Raw genomic sequence first — 18,224 nt, 5'->3', positions numbered from 1 at the left:
ATCAAAGCCTTGGCCACAGGAGTGATTTAAGATCAGAGTACACTTTACCTGCAACACCCTGGGGTGAGGAACCCTGACCAAAAAACTGACTGAAGCAGTTTCACACAAATTCTTTGTAATGGCTATAAGCTAATCCAAAAGTAGCACAATAAATCCTGAAGAAGAGTATCCACATGCAAGTAATGTAATGACAAATCTGCAGAGGTGTAAATACAGCACAGCAGCATGGACCACACATTTTACCACAGGGGAAAGCCACGATCCATCATCCCCTGTTGCAATGACAAAACGTCATGTCAGTAGATGGCAGTATGTAGCATATTATTGGGAGAGAAGATGAGTTTGTCCATACTTGGAGATGAGCTGGTACTGAGCACCTGGAAAACAGGTTTACTCCGTAGTAATTAATTACTCGGTCTTAGTTGTATTGTCAGGGTAAAGTCTAGAGAGACTAAATTCAGTCTCATTTATCACATGTATTTTTATTATTTACTGACTTTTCAGAAAGAAAACATAAAGATAATATCTGCTATGATCAGTGTGAAAGAGATGACTGCCTACACTGTAAGCCAGAAGCAAGAGTGCTATGTAAGTGGATATATCCAACCTGGAGGGAACCTACTCAGCTCGGACCCAAACACCGCAAGTGCGTCCAGTTCTCTTTTTCAAAACTTGGACCCAGTGTTTGCTCACCTGTCCAGGATTTCTCAACTTCTCAAGTGCATAAAGTCACTTCTCTGTCAAACCAGGAACACTTGAAAGTTGCCCAGCACTTGTGATTGAGAAATGACCTGCTCCACATGTGCTTTTCACCCTGCCTCCAGCTTAGACCACATCCTGCCTCACTCAATGAAAAAGCTAGACATTTTCAAACATGAGATTTTTCAAAGATGAGAAGTCACAGAATCACATCCTAGTTTGAGTTGGAAGGGACCTTTAAAGCTCATCCAGTTCCAATCCCTGCCATGGGCAGGGACACCTTCCACTAGAGGAGCTTGCTCCAAGCCCCTGTGTCCAACCTGGCCTTGAACACTGCCAGGGACGGGGCAGCCACAGCTTCTCTGGGCAACCTGTGCCAGCGCCTCACAACCAGTCTACCAGTCAATACTTCTTGCTACAATACAGAGAAAGCACCGAAGAATAAAAAGCAGTGGCTTCTTAATACACTTGAATAATCAAAGTCTATACATTTTGTATCACGAAGCATAACTGTTCTAACTGCAGCTCCTCCCATTATAGACAGGTTTGAATATAAATATTACTGAGCTTAAAATAGAGTTCAGTTACAATGATTATGTAGGAGAAAAGAAAAAACCCTCAGAAGCAAATAGAAAGGATTAAGGTGAAGAGAAGTACCCTGGAAACCTCAGCACATATTATACTTTTGTACTTTCAAAATGGACTGGAGCCATACTTTAGAACTTGCTCTGCTTTACTCAGTTGCCAAGTAAATCAAAGCTCAGAGATCCACTCTGTAATTACTGTACAACACCAGACTGGTCCTCAGCAATGTTCATGAAAAGGATGGCCTACAGCTCACTACATCATTATTAAAAGGAAGAACATAGGTTTACCTTACTAGTCTTACACAGAATAAATGAGTTATATGGCATTATTTACACCATACAGGATATATAAAGTGTTCAAGTTTGCTATCTTCTAAACTAGTAATAAATTAATACCAAAACCAAGCTTGTTTAAAACTGTTTTTATACTAAATCTGAAAACTTAATAAGCCAAAACACTTAAAAGCATTCACAAGACTAATTCAGTTTTCTCTTCAACTTTACACATGGCCCAGCCAATTATATTTTAATAATAAGCATTTCCATAACTTGTTTGATATATTACTCACAGAACAGTCCATTTATATCATCACATCATCTGATGATTTCTTAGACAAGCACCTGATTGCACAATGCCTAACGGATAGTGTGGGATTGCACAAAGATGACAGTATTTTGCAATGCTTTAAAGTACTTGTTCTATAGACTACTGAGCTGCACAGAACTGTCCTGGCACACTGCTGCAGCTCGTGTTCCAGAGAACTCACTACAGTATGTGCAACCCAATCAGATTGAGAGGAAGATAAAGATGGGGAAAGAAGGGGACAGAAAGGAGAAAAGAGTCTGAATTGTGATTTCTGCCAGTTACAATTAGCATTAATGCTTGAAAAGTTGTAATAGCAGACAGAAAAAACAGAATGAAACAGTTCCATATTGGCTAAAAGGGGAAAAAAAACCCACAACCCAATAATCAAACACTGCACCACAATTTAATTTTAGTCTGAGTCTTCAGGCAATAATGGTTAGAAAAATTTTTTTAAGTGGATGTAAGTCTTGAAAAACAGACTTTCAGAGGCAATAACCCAGATAACTCTACTCTGAGAGTTGCATTTCAAGATGAAGTTATTTTAAAAAGGAATAAAGGTGTCAGGAAAATAAATGAAAAAGGTATTACTGTTGACTGAAATTAATTGGAATTGCTTTTAACTGAAGTTTTCTATTTTTGGAGAAGGATTTAAGATATTTTTGGCTTTAGGCACCAATTTTATCTGGGAATATGAGGAAGTGCACTTATTTTTGAGCAGGACTGAAAACAAATCCTATAGTTCTGTTTTTGCAGAACTCAGAAGGCTACACACTGCCTACTAGGATTTTACATCTGTTTAAGCACAGAACCCAGGCTGATTTTCAGAAATTCAAGAAAGCTGCTGTCTCATTTATGGCTCTTGCAGTTCAATAAGCAGAGCTATAGCTGCAACTACAATTACAGTTGCAACATAAGTATTCAAATCTAAGGTCCTCTAAATATCTACAAAAGCCCTCAAGTCAATCCATTCCTGATACAGTAAGTGACAACACTTGTGTTTGGCAGACAGTGCAACTGGGAGTCCTGACAAATCTAATTAACAGCACATCAGGGCACTTAGTTTATCCTTTATATACAGTGCCAATAACGAGTGTATAATGAGAAAAGGAGCTTAAACATTAGCAGGACTTCACTAATTGGTCACCAAGTCCTGATTAAAGCAGGCTTCCTATGTCATTATTGGAGTTCAAGTGCCTGACACAAGTGTATCCAAAACCACTTAATGAAGATACTAACTCACTTCTAAACTACAGAAATAAAAGTAAGGCACAAAGAAAATAAATGGACAACAGAAATACACAACTCTGATGTTCTTGAGCTATTTGCCATCTGTGTAACCCCAGTTCAAAATATTTAAACTGTTTAAATAACTGTATTTTTAAACAGTTACAGAAGTCTAAAAAAATGTCATGTCTGAAATGACATTAAATAATGTAAATATTTTGAATATATGTAGACATTCCAGTAACCTTAGGCATACAAATATTTGTATATAACATAAATGTTGTCAGCAAATAGTAACTGCAAAAGAAGGTTTTACAAAGTCCTGAAGTTAAAGATGACAAGAGCAGCTTCATGTATTTGCTCATTTACATTTATTAAATCAGAAAAAAGATCATTTACTTCAAAATAATGGCAGTAACTGATTTGCATTATAAACTAGAATCCACAACAATATATGCCCTTATATCCCCCAAAATGGGGAAGGAGGAGACCTGAATGTGTGACTGGCTGCACATGGAGATACACATATACCAGTACATATCCCCTATATCCTGGCTTCCCCAAGTTCCTACAAGGAAATGGCAGTTATACACTGAAAACAGATAGCTTCAGAGTATTTCAGAAGTAAAAAGGCAATGCAAAGTCTCAGGCTTCTCACAAATGACAAACTCATGAAAGCTTTGAGTAGCTCTGTGACAGCACCTTGAATATTTCTGCTGGCTCAAGTACAGAACAGGAATAGTGCTTTAAAAGGCAGTGGGCAGATGGTCTTTTTCTTTCTCAAGACAGAAAGGGATAAAAATTCTAACAATTCATTTCAAATTGGTAGATGTTGGTCAATAGTTTCTGTGTGGAAGCTCACTAGAAGCCAAATAACTGGAGCTTACAAACACACTTTCACAAGATTCCGCCAGGCCAATTCTGCTGCATACCCTCCTACTCACACCATCCTGCCCACCTTTTGAAATTTCAGTATGACATGAGGGACCCACCATCTACACTGTGGCTGCCAGGGACACATAGACACCAGCAGGAGACCCATTTTGAGATAATGCTGCATCCACAGAGAGAGGTCATTGCGATAATAGAACTTCTGTTACCAAAACAAAGGTATACTTTCAAAGAAGGAATTTAAAACTCATGTCTACCAACAAAAGTATCAGAGGACAGAACAGCTAACAGGACATCTACCAACATCCTTTATGGTTTATCTTAGCTGTCCGGCTCAGTTCCATGCACTCAGCAAACAGCTGTGTAAGATACTCCACAGCATCACTGAATTAGCTCAAGTGGGTATATGCAGCAGACTAGAAGCGCTGCTCCAGTGATATCCTAGAGATGACCCCACACAGAGAGCCCTTCTGCTGTGCACAGGACATTAGCTTGATTGGTAAGAGTCAAGGAATCTGAAGAATCGGTGCCTGGGGTTGCTTTGCCACTGTCTTTTTAACACTCTAGCTCCCAAAAAAGGAAGATGATAAGGTTGGGTCATTATCATGTCTTCAGTGGTAGCTGTTTCCTGCTTCACTTACTGAAGGACAGCCAAAAAAATTAACAGCTGTAGCTACATACCATAATGTAGAGCTGTGCAGAAGTAATGCAAACTGGGTCATATATTTAATATAGTCAATGAAAATTTTACAGCTCTGTGAGAGTTCTTATAATCTTTTAGAAAATACTGACATCAGACCATTGAATATAGAACACTCCTTAATTCGCAGCTTATCTGGTAATGAAGCACATGAATATTAAGACCTTCAATCCAAAATGCTGTTTTTCTGCACAGTGTGCTAACATTTTCAATCAAGAATTTTACATACAAGATTCTTGGAATGAGACAAAGTGACCCGAGACCACCAGCAGCATATGTCCACCATAGATAATAATAATTAAAATAGTAGTCCTTGAATAGCATTTTCGCAAATCACCTTAATTATATCCTTAAATAAACACAAAGTTATTAATAATGTTTTACTGTCTTCTATCTATAAAACAAAAATACATTCTATTAGCCATATTAATATACTTGAGTATAATTATACTACTTGAAACATTTATGAATATAAGTATACAGATAATAATGATGCCAGCTTTTGCTGAAACACGCATGTGATACTTTATAATCTGTTTTATAGCTATTCCTTCTGCTAAAACATGAATGGGGACCCTATCCATTGGGTACAGCACCCAGTATGTCAGAATAGGAGAGCATTAAGGCAGCTTCAAAACAAACCAGATTACCAATTAAAAACAAAAGTGCCCAACAACATAAAAATTACCCCCCAAAAGCAAACACCAAAAGTCCAACCAACCACAGCTATAACATGTATGATTTTACTGAAGCCATTAAGTAAGACTGAGAATAAACTCAGAAAAGATGAGTATGATGTTACAGAATTTACACCTCAAAATAGGAAAATATTTGCCTGGGAACTAAGCTTCTTAAACTGCAGTAGAAAAGCTTATTTTTACAGAGGTAGGAAGAATTATTGAAAAATACACTGTGTATTTCTTATTACTTCAGACACAATTATTTCGATGGGTCAGGAATAAGCACACATTATTTAAAATTAAATCAGATTGATTTTTACTATTTCCCTTCCTATTCATTCCTCATTTATGATGGTTAGTTGGCAACACTGCACATACATAATACTACCAAGATACCAATTTCAAACTCATACAATTATGTTATTGAATTTTTTAAAACATGGTTAAAACATAAGTACACAAACTTGCAGAATTAAAAAAAAAAAAATACAGGGCTTATTTTTCTCAAATTCCAGAAAATAAAACCCTCCAGTTTTAAACTCAGGCATTGCACCATCAGTTACCATTTCTCAGCTCAGAAATCCAAATCTTTTTAAACAGATCACTTACACTTGTTTTACCACCAAGCTCCAAATGAATTATGTTCATCATGTGATGAAAATCCCCATTACCATTTGCCAAAAGACATTATCTATGTAATGGCATGTGTCAGGACCAAACCACCTATCACATTCAGACAAGGTGCTCCAGCCTCAGAAGTTCCACAACTTCCCAATTCCTTCTGGCACAGAACCGCAGTTCTTCTCTAGGACTCATCCAATTCCATCTTTTCCTATGAAGATACTGACTGACCACAGTTCCTAACATGCAGAAAGGGAATGCAGTTTGAAATGTTGCTTGCAACAATGCTGAATGTCAATTTTGGTATCCTGATCTAGACATTCATTGGCTAAGTCCTATGACTACTCCCAAGGAACTGAAGGAAATTATAATTTCCAGGTTCTCAAAGAGAAGTAGTGCTTAAAAAGTCCACCTCTTCAGGTTTTGATGGCTCTGATTAATGCTCAATTTTGACGCTTGTGAAGAAATGAACACAGCTATTGAGCAAACCTAGCTATGGATATACTGACTGACCTCTAACAGCAGCAAAAGTTGAGGGATGAGATCTGAGGGGGGAAGCATTAACATGAATCCTTACAATACTGTACTTACCAAAATACATACAGCCCATGCATTCATAACTCAGAAATTTCTATATTCTATCTGCATCATACAAGGTTATCATCAACTGTCTTATAGGACAGCAGTAAACAGAAATCTGTTTGGAAACTGCAATTATAAAAGTCTTATTTCATTGCAGCCTAACTGCAATTTCACTCTTCCATCTGCACTGTTTCAAGTGCACAGAGGGTAAGGTGACTATCTAGACACCAATCCTAGCAATCTGTCTGCTCAGCTAGTAACAAAAATATATCTATTGCAAAATATTTCACTGCTGGAATATTTTTTCTTCTTAAGAATAAAAAACTCTAGCAGACTTCCCAGAAAGAGATGACCCATCAGTTATTTAATCTACAAACCATTTTCTCTACATGTTCTTTACATTTAAGCAAATTAAAGACAGCTTAACTTGTGTTCAGTTTGCCATATACATCCAAACAAACTGATTTTCTCCCCCCAGTTTCCTCCTACATGCCAAGAAAACAATCACTAAAATAATTAGCAAAGTTTCTTGCATATGATGGCCATTATTTTTTTTACCAGTAAGATGTTCAGCATTTTATGGTGGTGCTTTCTGAAACGAAAAATCCATGCGTAAAACTTTGAAATTGATCCTGAACAAGACTGTGAAGAATTTTTACTGCACAGTGGAAGGTACTATGATGCCCTTTATCAAATTCTGTACACTGCAAATGCACAAATCTCCTTTAGGAAGTTGTGCAGATAAAAAAGCACGTTTGCCATTTTCCAGCAGCAGTATTGAAACCTATTTTAGACACGCACTGCTGTACAACGGACAATAAACCGTGAAGAATTATTTAGTAAGTGACACATAATATTAAAGACACTGAGGAAAGAAAATCCACAAATTCTGTGCTAAATTTCCTGTCAAAAGCATCTGGCTCACGCTGTAAGCAAAACAAAACAGCACACGGATCTGTCTAACTCCCTCTGCTGTTCCTCACTCCTCCCTAAAGGACCTGAAAAGCTCTTCTTGCATGGTGTTTCTAATACTGCCTCAGAAGGTCATCCAGTGTTCTCAGGCCTTCTTTTCACACCTCAGCAGTAACTAGGTCATGGCCACTGCCATGCTCCACTTCATCTTTGACTTCATTCTAAAAATCACAGACCTCCCTGTCCTTCTCCTTTAATGCCATTCACAAAACTCACAGGCCATGAATGAACTTACACCTCAAAAGCCCACCACGTGAGTTTTCACTCCTTTCCTGTTTATTTACGCACAGTGCAAGACTTTTCAGTATATTCCTGAAACGAAGTTAGTAACTCGAGACACTGGAAGTCTGAGGTGACTTAACTTTGCCGCAAGTATCAAAGCAGGATTTATAACTATTTGCATTTCCTTGCCACAATACCACCTCCTCAGTTTTTCCTCCACTGAAGGAAGATATATATCTATATCTATTGATCAATCTATCCATATCTTTCCCCACTCAAGGAGAACAGTCCCAGACTTGAACCTAATCACTGTACATACATGCAACTTATTTGTGGGTTTTTATAAATTAACATGGGTTTAGGTACTATTTTTAAAAACATCACTGGTTTTGGTTATGAAGGCACTACCCACAGTGCTAAAATACCTAAACACTCCCAGCTGGCCTCTTCTTCCTGCAACTACCCCTTATTGCTTTATCCACAGCTTAGAGCAAGAGTTTCACAAAGAATTTATATGGCATTAATGTTAATAATTTCATTTATGTAAAGATACCTTTTTGTGCTATACTGAGAAAGCAAGCTTAAAAGATTAAATAAAAAATGTCTGGAGAAATAAGTCCCCAAAGCCTCCAACTATTTGCTGCTACGATCTGCAGCTGAATTTACTGTCAACTTGTGCAGCCTCTACCATCAGCTTTCAGTAAGATTAGTTAAATCCAATGAAATATTTACAGCAGAAAAATTAGCAACCTGATAAAACCCATGAAAACTATCTCAAACTATGTCATAGCTAAATAAATGTTTTTAAAATAGTAGGATTTATAGTGACAATTACTTTACTAAAAAAAAAAAAACAAGTAAAAAAAACCCTCAAAATACCCCCAAACACAAGCTAACAACCCCCACAAACCACCAACAAACATTATCTTCTTTAAATTAAGAGTCTACCCTTCAACCTTAAAATTCTCAATAAAAACCTCAGTCTTATATACAGGAATACTTCAAATACAATTTCAGTTCAAGACAAATTCATTTATTACATTTTCCAGACCAGGTATGTTTGTGCATATATTTACAAACATAATTATCCCCCAGAGACTGTACAACTGACTTGATGTTACACACACCGAGAACTAAGAACAGAACCTAAAAATCTGCAAGAATTCTGAAGTAATTCATGCCAGCAAATGCTGCTGGTTTTGACAGACACCATCTACTGTATCAGATAATCCACTTCTTAAATTGATACCCACCAAGAACAGACATGAGACTCACAAACACATTTAATCTGAGCACTAAAGCTGCAGTAAAACTGATATAACAAATAGCTTTTGCTGAAAGGAGCTGTCTCCCTTTTCCAGAAGCTGGAAAAGGCACCATTTCTTATTGTCACTTCAAGGAATTCATCTTTCAGAAAATTCAACTAGATCTTGGCATGATCAGAAAAGCAGCAGAGAAAACACACAGGGAGAAGATGGTTATATATACCTTGGATAGAGAAAGGTATGGAGAAACCTGGATCTTCCATTGGCTTCCTACCATTAGATCGATGTGAAATCAAAGGTTACACATACATAGTGTAAGTCTACTTGGCCACAAAGAGTAAGTAGCGAAAAAAAAGAGATTTCCCCATGCTTAGTTTTTTTCCCCTTTCTGGTTTTAGGAAAAAAAAAACAACAGTGTTTAATTACTGCATTCTATCTTCAAAGTAACTGCTGTTTAGAAGCACCTGCTTAACACAAAGTCTGAAGCATTGAACTGTTTGTAGCATTACCTTGTAACAGAGGAAAGGCATCTCTGCTCCAAGACAATGCAGTGAGATAAAGAGATGAAAAGGAGAATGTATATATTATCTACAGAATGATTTCTACCAGCACCTAATGCTGCCATGAGACATACCACTGTGACTGCAGCTACGCTGGATGAAGAAGTTGCCACCCCACTTCATCTCCACTTGCTCATTACCTTCAAATCTTCCAGCATAACTGCATGTTTAGTCACTTCCTAACCCAGTTCTGTCAAAATGATTCCCACTAGAAAATCTGTGTTTCAGCTTAACTCAGATTATTTTTGACAGAACTTGCTTAGCGGATGACTATAAATGCAAGTACCAGAAGATGTGAGAACATTGTAACCTTTAGAGCTAGGAGAGGAAATAGCAATGAGCAAGTGGAGACTAGCTAGCCCTTTTCCGTGGTGATCCTGCTGCAAAAGAAGCGCATTAATCAGACACAAAGGTCTGATTTGACATCCTGCCTAATGAGTACAAGCTGTGTATCAAGGCTGGCATCTTTAAAGGAAATAAATAAATAAATCTATACACCAGTTATTTTACTGCTTAAATGTCAGATTGGGGTTAAGTGTCCAGAAATTCAAATAATTTGTTATAATTATCTGGAATTCTGGTGTATAACAACAGAAACACACTGACAGTATTCAAAAGATATTAAAAAAAAGTGGTATTCCTGTGGAGTTAGGGGATAAATACCAACCTCACCTTCTTATCTTAAATTATCATAGTAAGACCAGCAATAATTGGTAAATTGCTTTCTATGTTTTACTGATGTGCAGAAATATTGTGTGTTATTTTACTTGCTACATGGTAAAAGTGGAAAAAATACCACTAAGATACAGCATCAAGTTACCATCATGTACTAACACTGACAACACTGATAGGAACAATAGTTGATGCAGAGATCCCCTTACCTTTTATTAACGGGCTTCTCATCCTTGTCATAGGGTCTTATGAACCATTTTCCAATTCTCACGAAGTTTTTATCCATCAAGCACCTAAAAAATATTTACAACAACAGTTACTAGTTACGTCTTTGGACATAATTAAAAGCAGTCTTTGAAGACAGTACATTGAAGGGATTAAGCAGTTGAATTTCCATCATATTGAAATCAGCTTTGTGGCTTTTGGGTTCCATGTAAATTGGACACTTTCTGTTTTCCCACACTAGTCATAGAGAATCACTGTCCAATTCTGCAAGGCTGTTCCTGATGCTGATCATTACAGATGCATTTTTCCCTGTTTCTCTGACCGAATCTTTTCTGCTCCATGCTACTCTTTTTGCTGAATGATCCATCATCCTATGCTTTGGGAACAAAGACAAACCATAGAATGAATTCCTTCCTATATACAGTGTTTCTCTCAGAATTTGTGATAAAAATATGCATTCCTGTATTTTTGGTATGGAATCATATAGTAGATGAATGACAGGAAATTGTAGTAAATTATTAACAATGAACCATTTTTCTTTCACATGATCCACAGCATGATCTCAGGTGTTAAAACTTCCATAATCACCATTTCTTCTCTTGGAAAACTTCAACAAACATCCTCCCACACAACTAAATTTAGAGTAGTAAGCTACCCATTTTCTGTGGTCCCCTCAGAAATGCACAATTTCTTTATAGAAACTGTATATTCCCTGGCTTTAAAAGAAAAAGCCTAACAGTGAGGATGCAGTGATCAATACCCAATTTAGGCTGACAAGTTAAGGAACGCTGGATGCCTCTCTAAGTCCACCTGTAGAGATGAATCACACTAGCCATATGCCAACACAATTTAAGTATGCTTTGTACATTAAACATGCAGTTGAACATGCTGCCTAAGGGATCACATACACAAATTTGTTATGAAGGAATATTTTTCTGCAAGGTAAATATTATGTTTCCAAAATTCTGAAAAACTGGTCCTTTGTTGCTAGTGGTTTATTTACAATTATGAGCAATGGATGAGCTTTGCCTATACAGGTCTAATCAGTATTTCTTTATTCAGATAAAGAACTACTCCATTCTTCAAAGTTTTCCAATGGTTTATTTCTATAGCAGTTGCTAGAGAGTAGTCAAAACAAAACAAGATTAAAAATCACATGAAACCTTCTGGGAAAGTACATTCTGCAAGGTTTAGAAAAACTGTCTGATCTATACTTCAAAAGCATACCTAGAACATAGATAGGAAGTGGACAACACAGATCCTCATATGCTCCTAATTCTTCTGTATAAACTTGGCAGGGTTTTCCAAAGTCAAAGCTAGGCTGAAGAAAATTCTTTCTCAATTAAAGCAAAAATAGAAAACCATCCAGCTCAGCTGAATATACCAGGATCTTAAACTGAGTATGAAAGCTAAACCAGCAGAGACCTAAAGACGCTGCTCTTGTGCTGGTGGGAAAACAAGAAGCATGCTTCAGCAACTGTTTCCCTAGGAAATACTTGCTATCAGAGAAAGCCTGTCAGTGTCAGTGCACTTTATACAAACAAAAGGAAGCCTGTGAAGTTCATATCAGATCCCTAAAGAAAATAATCCATTCTAGTAATGAATACAATCAACTCTCCTCCATCACACACACACAGACTCATCGTTATGGCTCACTATGGCAGGTTTAACTGCCTCAAACTAATGCTGCTTTCCTAGGGAAAAAATGGGTAAACTCGGCCTTAAAAATCAGCCAACCCTCACACGCTAAACTAAATCACAGGTTGCTTAAGTGTAATGCATAAGAAGTGGGAAACACGACTGCAGAAGCATGGATCTTAAGGATTTGGCTGAGTGAACAATTCATGACCGTATGGCATTATTTTTGCTCTGTAAGCACTCAATGGTAACTTGTCCCACAGAGAAAGCTGGACAATGAACTTGAATAAAAGGTCACAAAAGCCCAAATGAGCACACGCTTAAAAGCAGCTATTTAGCCATATGAAATAAGGACATCAAAACCTCTGAGCTCCCCAGCTTGGTTCTCCAGTTCAAGCCCAGTGCCGTGTTCTGCCCGAGCAGCACAGGAAAGCTGTTAAAGCACTTCCCTGCCACAAACCCTCACACTTCTGTATTTTCTGGGAAAAAAAGTACACCTGATAAAGGCACAGTAATGATTATGAAATAATACCATAATATTTTGAGTATTGTTCCCTCAGAATTTCTAAGATTTTCTATATTGAAAATTAACACAAACTTCTGATCACTCATTTGGGTACTGAGGGGTAAAAACCAGAACACTGAATACCCTTTTTTGCCCTTCCCAGGGATAACTGAAGCCCAACACTTCCCTTCTCCCTGGTCACAGCTCCCCTGCCTTCACTCACTGATGTGATGTGGAGGAGTAGGGGGTGTGCGGTCACCTCCACCACAGCTCTCCCCGCCGCCATTTCCTTTCTGCCTCAGCAGCTCTTCCTTCGTGCTCTCCCCCTCAGGCACGGCTCCTCCGCCTGGCGGGAGAGCGGCTGCGTGGCGGAGCCGGCTGCAGCCGGTTCTGACCGGCCCGAGGCGGCGAGCGGCCTCCTGCCTCCCGTCCCTCAAGAGGGCGGCGGGCGCTGTGTGAGCGGAGCGGCACACAGCCATGGCTGGTCACAGCGACGAGACCGTGACGGGGGCAAGGCGGGGTGCGGGAGGAGAGAACCAGCCCTTCACTGACAATAAACAAAAATATAGCTATAAAGCATGACCATTTAAAAAAGGAAATTAATAATTAAAAAAACCCACAAAATTTCAGGTATATAGCTATAAAAAATAACCATTTTAAAAAGGAAATTAATGATTAAAAAAACCTCCACTATTTCAGGCATATAGCTATAAAAAATAACAATTTTTAAAAGGAAATTAGTAATTTTAAAAAAACCCACAAAATTTCAAGTACAGGCAACAGCGCTGTCACTTTCTGCTACGATCAAAAAGAAATTCGAGGCTTCTTTATTGATCGAGCTTTACGTAAACAGAGGATAAAATGGGTTTTTAACAGCATCATTTCTAAGATTTGCTGTGGCAAACAATAAATAAATAAATCAAAGAAAAGAGTTAATTAGCTTAAACCCAGCTATATACGCTGGTTTAGTGGAAGACTTGGCAGCCCCAGGGTAAAGGTTGGACTTGATCTTAAAGGTCTTTCCTAACCCAGGTGATGCTGTGTAAGGATGAGGTAGCTAATTGGAGATACCTGACAAACCACCATCCTCAGTCAACTTGATCGTGACCTGTCACCTTGACAGTCAAAGACTATCGCTGAAAGGAAGGGCTCTGAAGTCTTGTCAGTCAGAGCAGCACAGACCCATTCTGCTGACCCCGGCAATTGTTTTCAATTGAGTTATTAAGATAAAATAATAATTACAGGTTTGCTTCACAAGCTTAAAGAGTTCCAGTGAATAAAAATATTCACGATAGGAGTCATACTTCAAGTCATCTGGCTGAGTAGCACGCATTGATAAACACTTTAAATTCCCTTTTATACTGCTACAACACAACCAGTGTAAATTCTGGACGTGAAATTTCATCTTTATATTGTTACTTGCTCTAAGCAGCCTATTGCTTATGTAAAAAAATCCCCTAAAAAGGCAGAAGAGATAGGAAATAGCAAATAACTATTCCTTGTACCTGTGCACATCACTTGCTAGCAGATACAGACAGGTAAGTAACAGCCAAGGGGACAGTTGTAACATTCATGGAAACACCGCCTCGGGAGCATAATGCAAACATGATTACTAGTAAATCTCCAGCAAAGCAAATGCAGTACTGAGACAAGATAAAACGGTTTACAATTAGTTTATTTTCTGAAAGAGACAATATTCCATGTTGTAAAATAAATGTATCACGAGGTACAGGTGAGGTGCACTGTGTGTTGTTGCTGCTATAAATGCAGAAAATGTGGGAATAGCCTAATAAACCTGAAATATAATACATGCAGGTGATGATGACCTGAAGTAAGAGAGAAGGAATAAAATGCAGTAGCGGAAGACGCAATGTCATACACTGAAGGCCTAAGGACAAGATAATCTTCAGTAAGATTAACAGCCGATAGCTGGATTAAGTTGGAAGTGTATTAACTAATCACATAATAACTCTGCATTCAAGTCACAGATACATACATGTGTATGTATGATCAGGACAAAAGAAAGTTATTCCAGCATACATAAGGCTTGTCAGAATCAGGAACTGTTAAGTTTCACTTGAATATTGTAGACAAATTTAGTTAAATCGTAACATGCCTGTAACTAAAGCATTTAATGTTATCTGTTAAGATACTATTTAACCTCATCTAAGCTGTTGGAGGTCAGATACAATCATTCTCTTTAAGCATATTCTCTATAAGCATCTCAAGAAGGTGAACACTTTTGTTTGCTGTTGAAACAGCTCCTGAGCAAGAATGCACCAGAAATATACACTGACATTATTCATTGTATTAGCATTGAATTAGTCTGCACCACATTTTATGATACATCATCAAAGTCGGCAACTTAAGAGATCCATCCCTATCCTGCCTCTCTTGCACTAAAGTTCTACCTCTTGGAAAACAGGGCTTAAAATCAATAAAATATAAATGCTGTGTAGGTATCTCACAGTATTTTAAATACCAAAATGAAATATTTGAGTGCAATGGAGTTTTTTCTTACCTTTCCAGAAGATTATGAATTGCTTTGAAGAGCAGGGTCCTACACTCATAGGAAAGTCCATTCTCCCACAGTCCTTCCTCCACCACTACAAAAACACAAAATGTCAACATGCTCAGAATAGGGAAATACAAACAGTTGTATAAAACACAACTCCAACAGGTTTAGTTTTCAACAGCAGCATGTTTCATGAAACAGTTTCAACTATTACCTACTGCCAAAGTAGCTTTGGTCTTCCCTTGCTGAAGAAGCCAAACAAGAAAACACAAAAGCATAAACCCAAACACATTTGCTTGTAGCATTCTGTATTCAAGTAAGGGGGTAAGGAATTCATGATCATTCTTTGCCATGACAGATGAGAGAGCCTTTAAAACTTACCCCCAGATGCAGACAATCAAGAACCAAAGTGAATCATTAAAGGTGCAAGATCAATTCACGTAACTTAAACAGTGGTAAGCAACTATATTGACCCTCTGCTGTCCTCACTCCATTGCTTCTGGATGCTAAAATTACCAAGAGTAAAACTGTTTTTGGCACTCCTGTGCCAGATCCTAAATCTTATTCAGCCAGAAGATGCAATCTCAGCCGCAGAGTAAAAACAGATGATTAAACAACTTTGTCATGGAGTAAGAATTCGTTAATTGAGTTCTGTCATGTCAACTTTACAGGAATACTCTGCGGATCTTTAGAAATGCAAACATAAAATTCTACAGCATGTTAAGGACTGAATACTTAACACCCCTCCTTGGCCAATTTAAAGGATGAAACCTTCCAACAGCATGTCTATCATGCAGAGATTATTATCTAAGTATAGTTTACTCTACAATCAAGTTTAAAGTAAAGCTTCTGAGGGGTTTCTGCTGTATGAAAGATACTATTACTGCCAGCAGTCTTCAACAGCAGCTTCAAAGCCTCAAACCCTAGCATTGTTCATCATTCTGCTGCTTCTCCCAGTAATCGTAAGTCATAGAACCTCAAACAAGAAGAGGCACATTTTATGAACGAGTACTGTTGTGATATGCTAATACTGGTAATGGAGTCTCTCTCCTTTAAAGAACAAAAAAGCCAGGGCTTTAGTACCTAAATCACCTTATCAAATAGCACAGTTGCCTTCTCAGAAGACTGAAAAGGCAGACTTGTGCTTTGGGGCACTAGCATGAGCCAAATCTCTTTCCCTGTAAAACCATTAAAGGCCCTTTAATGCTTGCAAAACCTTACTGACAGCAATGTGCCATAGCTGCTTACTAGATAGAACCTCACATGGCCTTAGTTTGCATGGTTAAAACAGTATTCCTAAGAAACTTCAGAATCTCCATGCATTTTTAGAAGTGTTTTGTATAAATCCTATATAGTTCAGCTGAAGCCTGTAAGCTGTAAGACTGCTACAGTCTTGCACTTCCAACACTCCACAATTCTCAGACGTGTAAACAGTTCTATGTTACAGTATGAGAGATCACACTTGAGTTCACCCTGACGCAAATAAAACAACAACATTTTAGACAGTCACAAAGCTGACACAATCGGTAGAAGTCAAAAGAAATTCACTATTACACTGCACTGAGCCCTTCTTGGGTTTCACTCTAATCCCAACAACACATCCATGCCAAGAGCCAGTACTGTCCCTGCATTAGGAACTTCATGCAAAACACAAGAGGCAAGAATCTATTTCATGATTTTACAGGAAACTTCTCACTGCCAGTTCTGATGTTCTCAATTGTAACTCACTACCTGCTCCCACGTATGCACAACAACAAACTCACGGGACCAAATTCTTCAGGCACTGAAAGAATCTATTCTTTTGCCCTGCTAGCTGAGACCGGCACAGCTCCACTTTGGGATTTACCATCCTATGACTCTCACACACACACTGAGACAGGTGAAACTTGAAAGGTCAATGGATCCCAGCAGGAGGGGCTGAAAATGAGGGAATGGAAAGAGGCAGCACTCTTCCCAACACACAGTTATCCTGCACTCTGGTGACTATGCAAGGGACTGTGTCCCAAAGCCTAGGAAAAGCAGGAAAAAGCAAAGTTAACCTCACAGTGCACGTTCTCATAGGTATGTCTCTAGGGTCAAGTGTGCTAATAAGATCAGGCTGATTGAGGAGTAGTAGTTGAGTGGGACAGGGAAAAGGGCAAAGTCTCAAGTGGTATCATCCCTCAAATATTTTAATTTACCAAATTGGTTTCTTATTACTCTGCATTCATAAATTACACATAAATTTAACTCTTAAGGATATCACAAGGTAACTTCATAACCATTTTCCTGTAATAATGTCTTTGATTCCCAGACGTATTAATGCACTATTCTTACTGTATTTACCTATAATACTTCTTGATCCTACTAAAAATGTACTATTTGAAAGGGTGTATATATGGCTGTTGCAGTAAAAATGGGCATAAGAACCGCAGCATTTCACTTCCTCTCTGCTCTTTGGCTTTCTGATCCAGTCTCCAAAAGAAAACAGCTTAAATAACTGGAGCAAGTTACAATTTCAAATGGTGACCAGTAACAAAACTTGGTAAAACACTAGAGATGAGACTATCCCTGTGATTTGCCAAACTCCCTGCACAGACAGTGTAACTAGATGCTGTATTTCAAAAAATATGTTAAATTCTTTATAGAAGTCAGTAAATAATTGTCAGTCCCTGTATAATAATTTGTGATGCTCAAGGCTTTCAACTCAAGCTCTCATCAGCCTCTCCATGCTGCCTGACAGCATTTTCAGGTGCAGAGCTAACAGAAAGCAGGTGCTGCACAGGTTCAGAAACATTCCTATGCCAAGCACTTACATCCTGTCCTGAAGTTATTTTCTGTTACTCTAGTTGAAATATTCCTCTTTATAGCAAACAAATTGGACACTACACAACAGCTGTGAAATCCATCTTCAAAACCAGAAACCTTGTAAGTGAAGAATGAAGACTGAATTTTAGTCAGAGAAAGAGTACGACAGAGCAGGTAACTCCTTTTTCCTCCATGAAGTAAGAGAGGAGGACAGGAGTTGTGGAGAGGCAGCAAGGCAGATGGGACAAAACCATGGGTCACTGCTTCCTAGGACCTGGGTTGACAAAGCCATC

At 38.2% G+C, this 18,224-nt stretch overlaps 1 protein-coding gene across 1 annotated transcript in view; it reads right to left on the bottom strand.

Moving 5' to 3' along the window:
• MED13L (mediator complex subunit 13L) overlaps positions 1 to 18,224 on the bottom strand; it is a 183,161-nt gene that overhangs the window by 80,854 nt on the left and 84,083 nt on the right. Inside the window, exons 3-4 of the mRNA XM_005147830.3 lie at positions 15,151 to 15,235; positions 10,471 to 10,554 (exon numbers count right to left, since the gene is read on the bottom strand). Coding sequence (XP_005147887.2) covers positions 10,471 to 10,554; positions 15,151 to 15,235 — 169 coding nt within the window. The remainder of the gene's footprint in view (positions 1 to 10,470; positions 10,555 to 15,150; positions 15,236 to 18,224) is intronic.

The sequence above is a fragment of the Melopsittacus undulatus genome, chromosome 12 (assembly GCF_012275295.1).
Source record: "Melopsittacus undulatus isolate bMelUnd1 chromosome 12, bMelUnd1.mat.Z, whole genome shotgun sequence".
Classification (NCBI taxonomy): Eukaryota; Metazoa; Chordata; class Aves; order Psittaciformes; family Psittaculidae; genus Melopsittacus; species Melopsittacus undulatus.
Note: the sequence above shows the minus strand (reverse complement) of the source record. Positions and strands in the feature narration are given on the sequence as shown.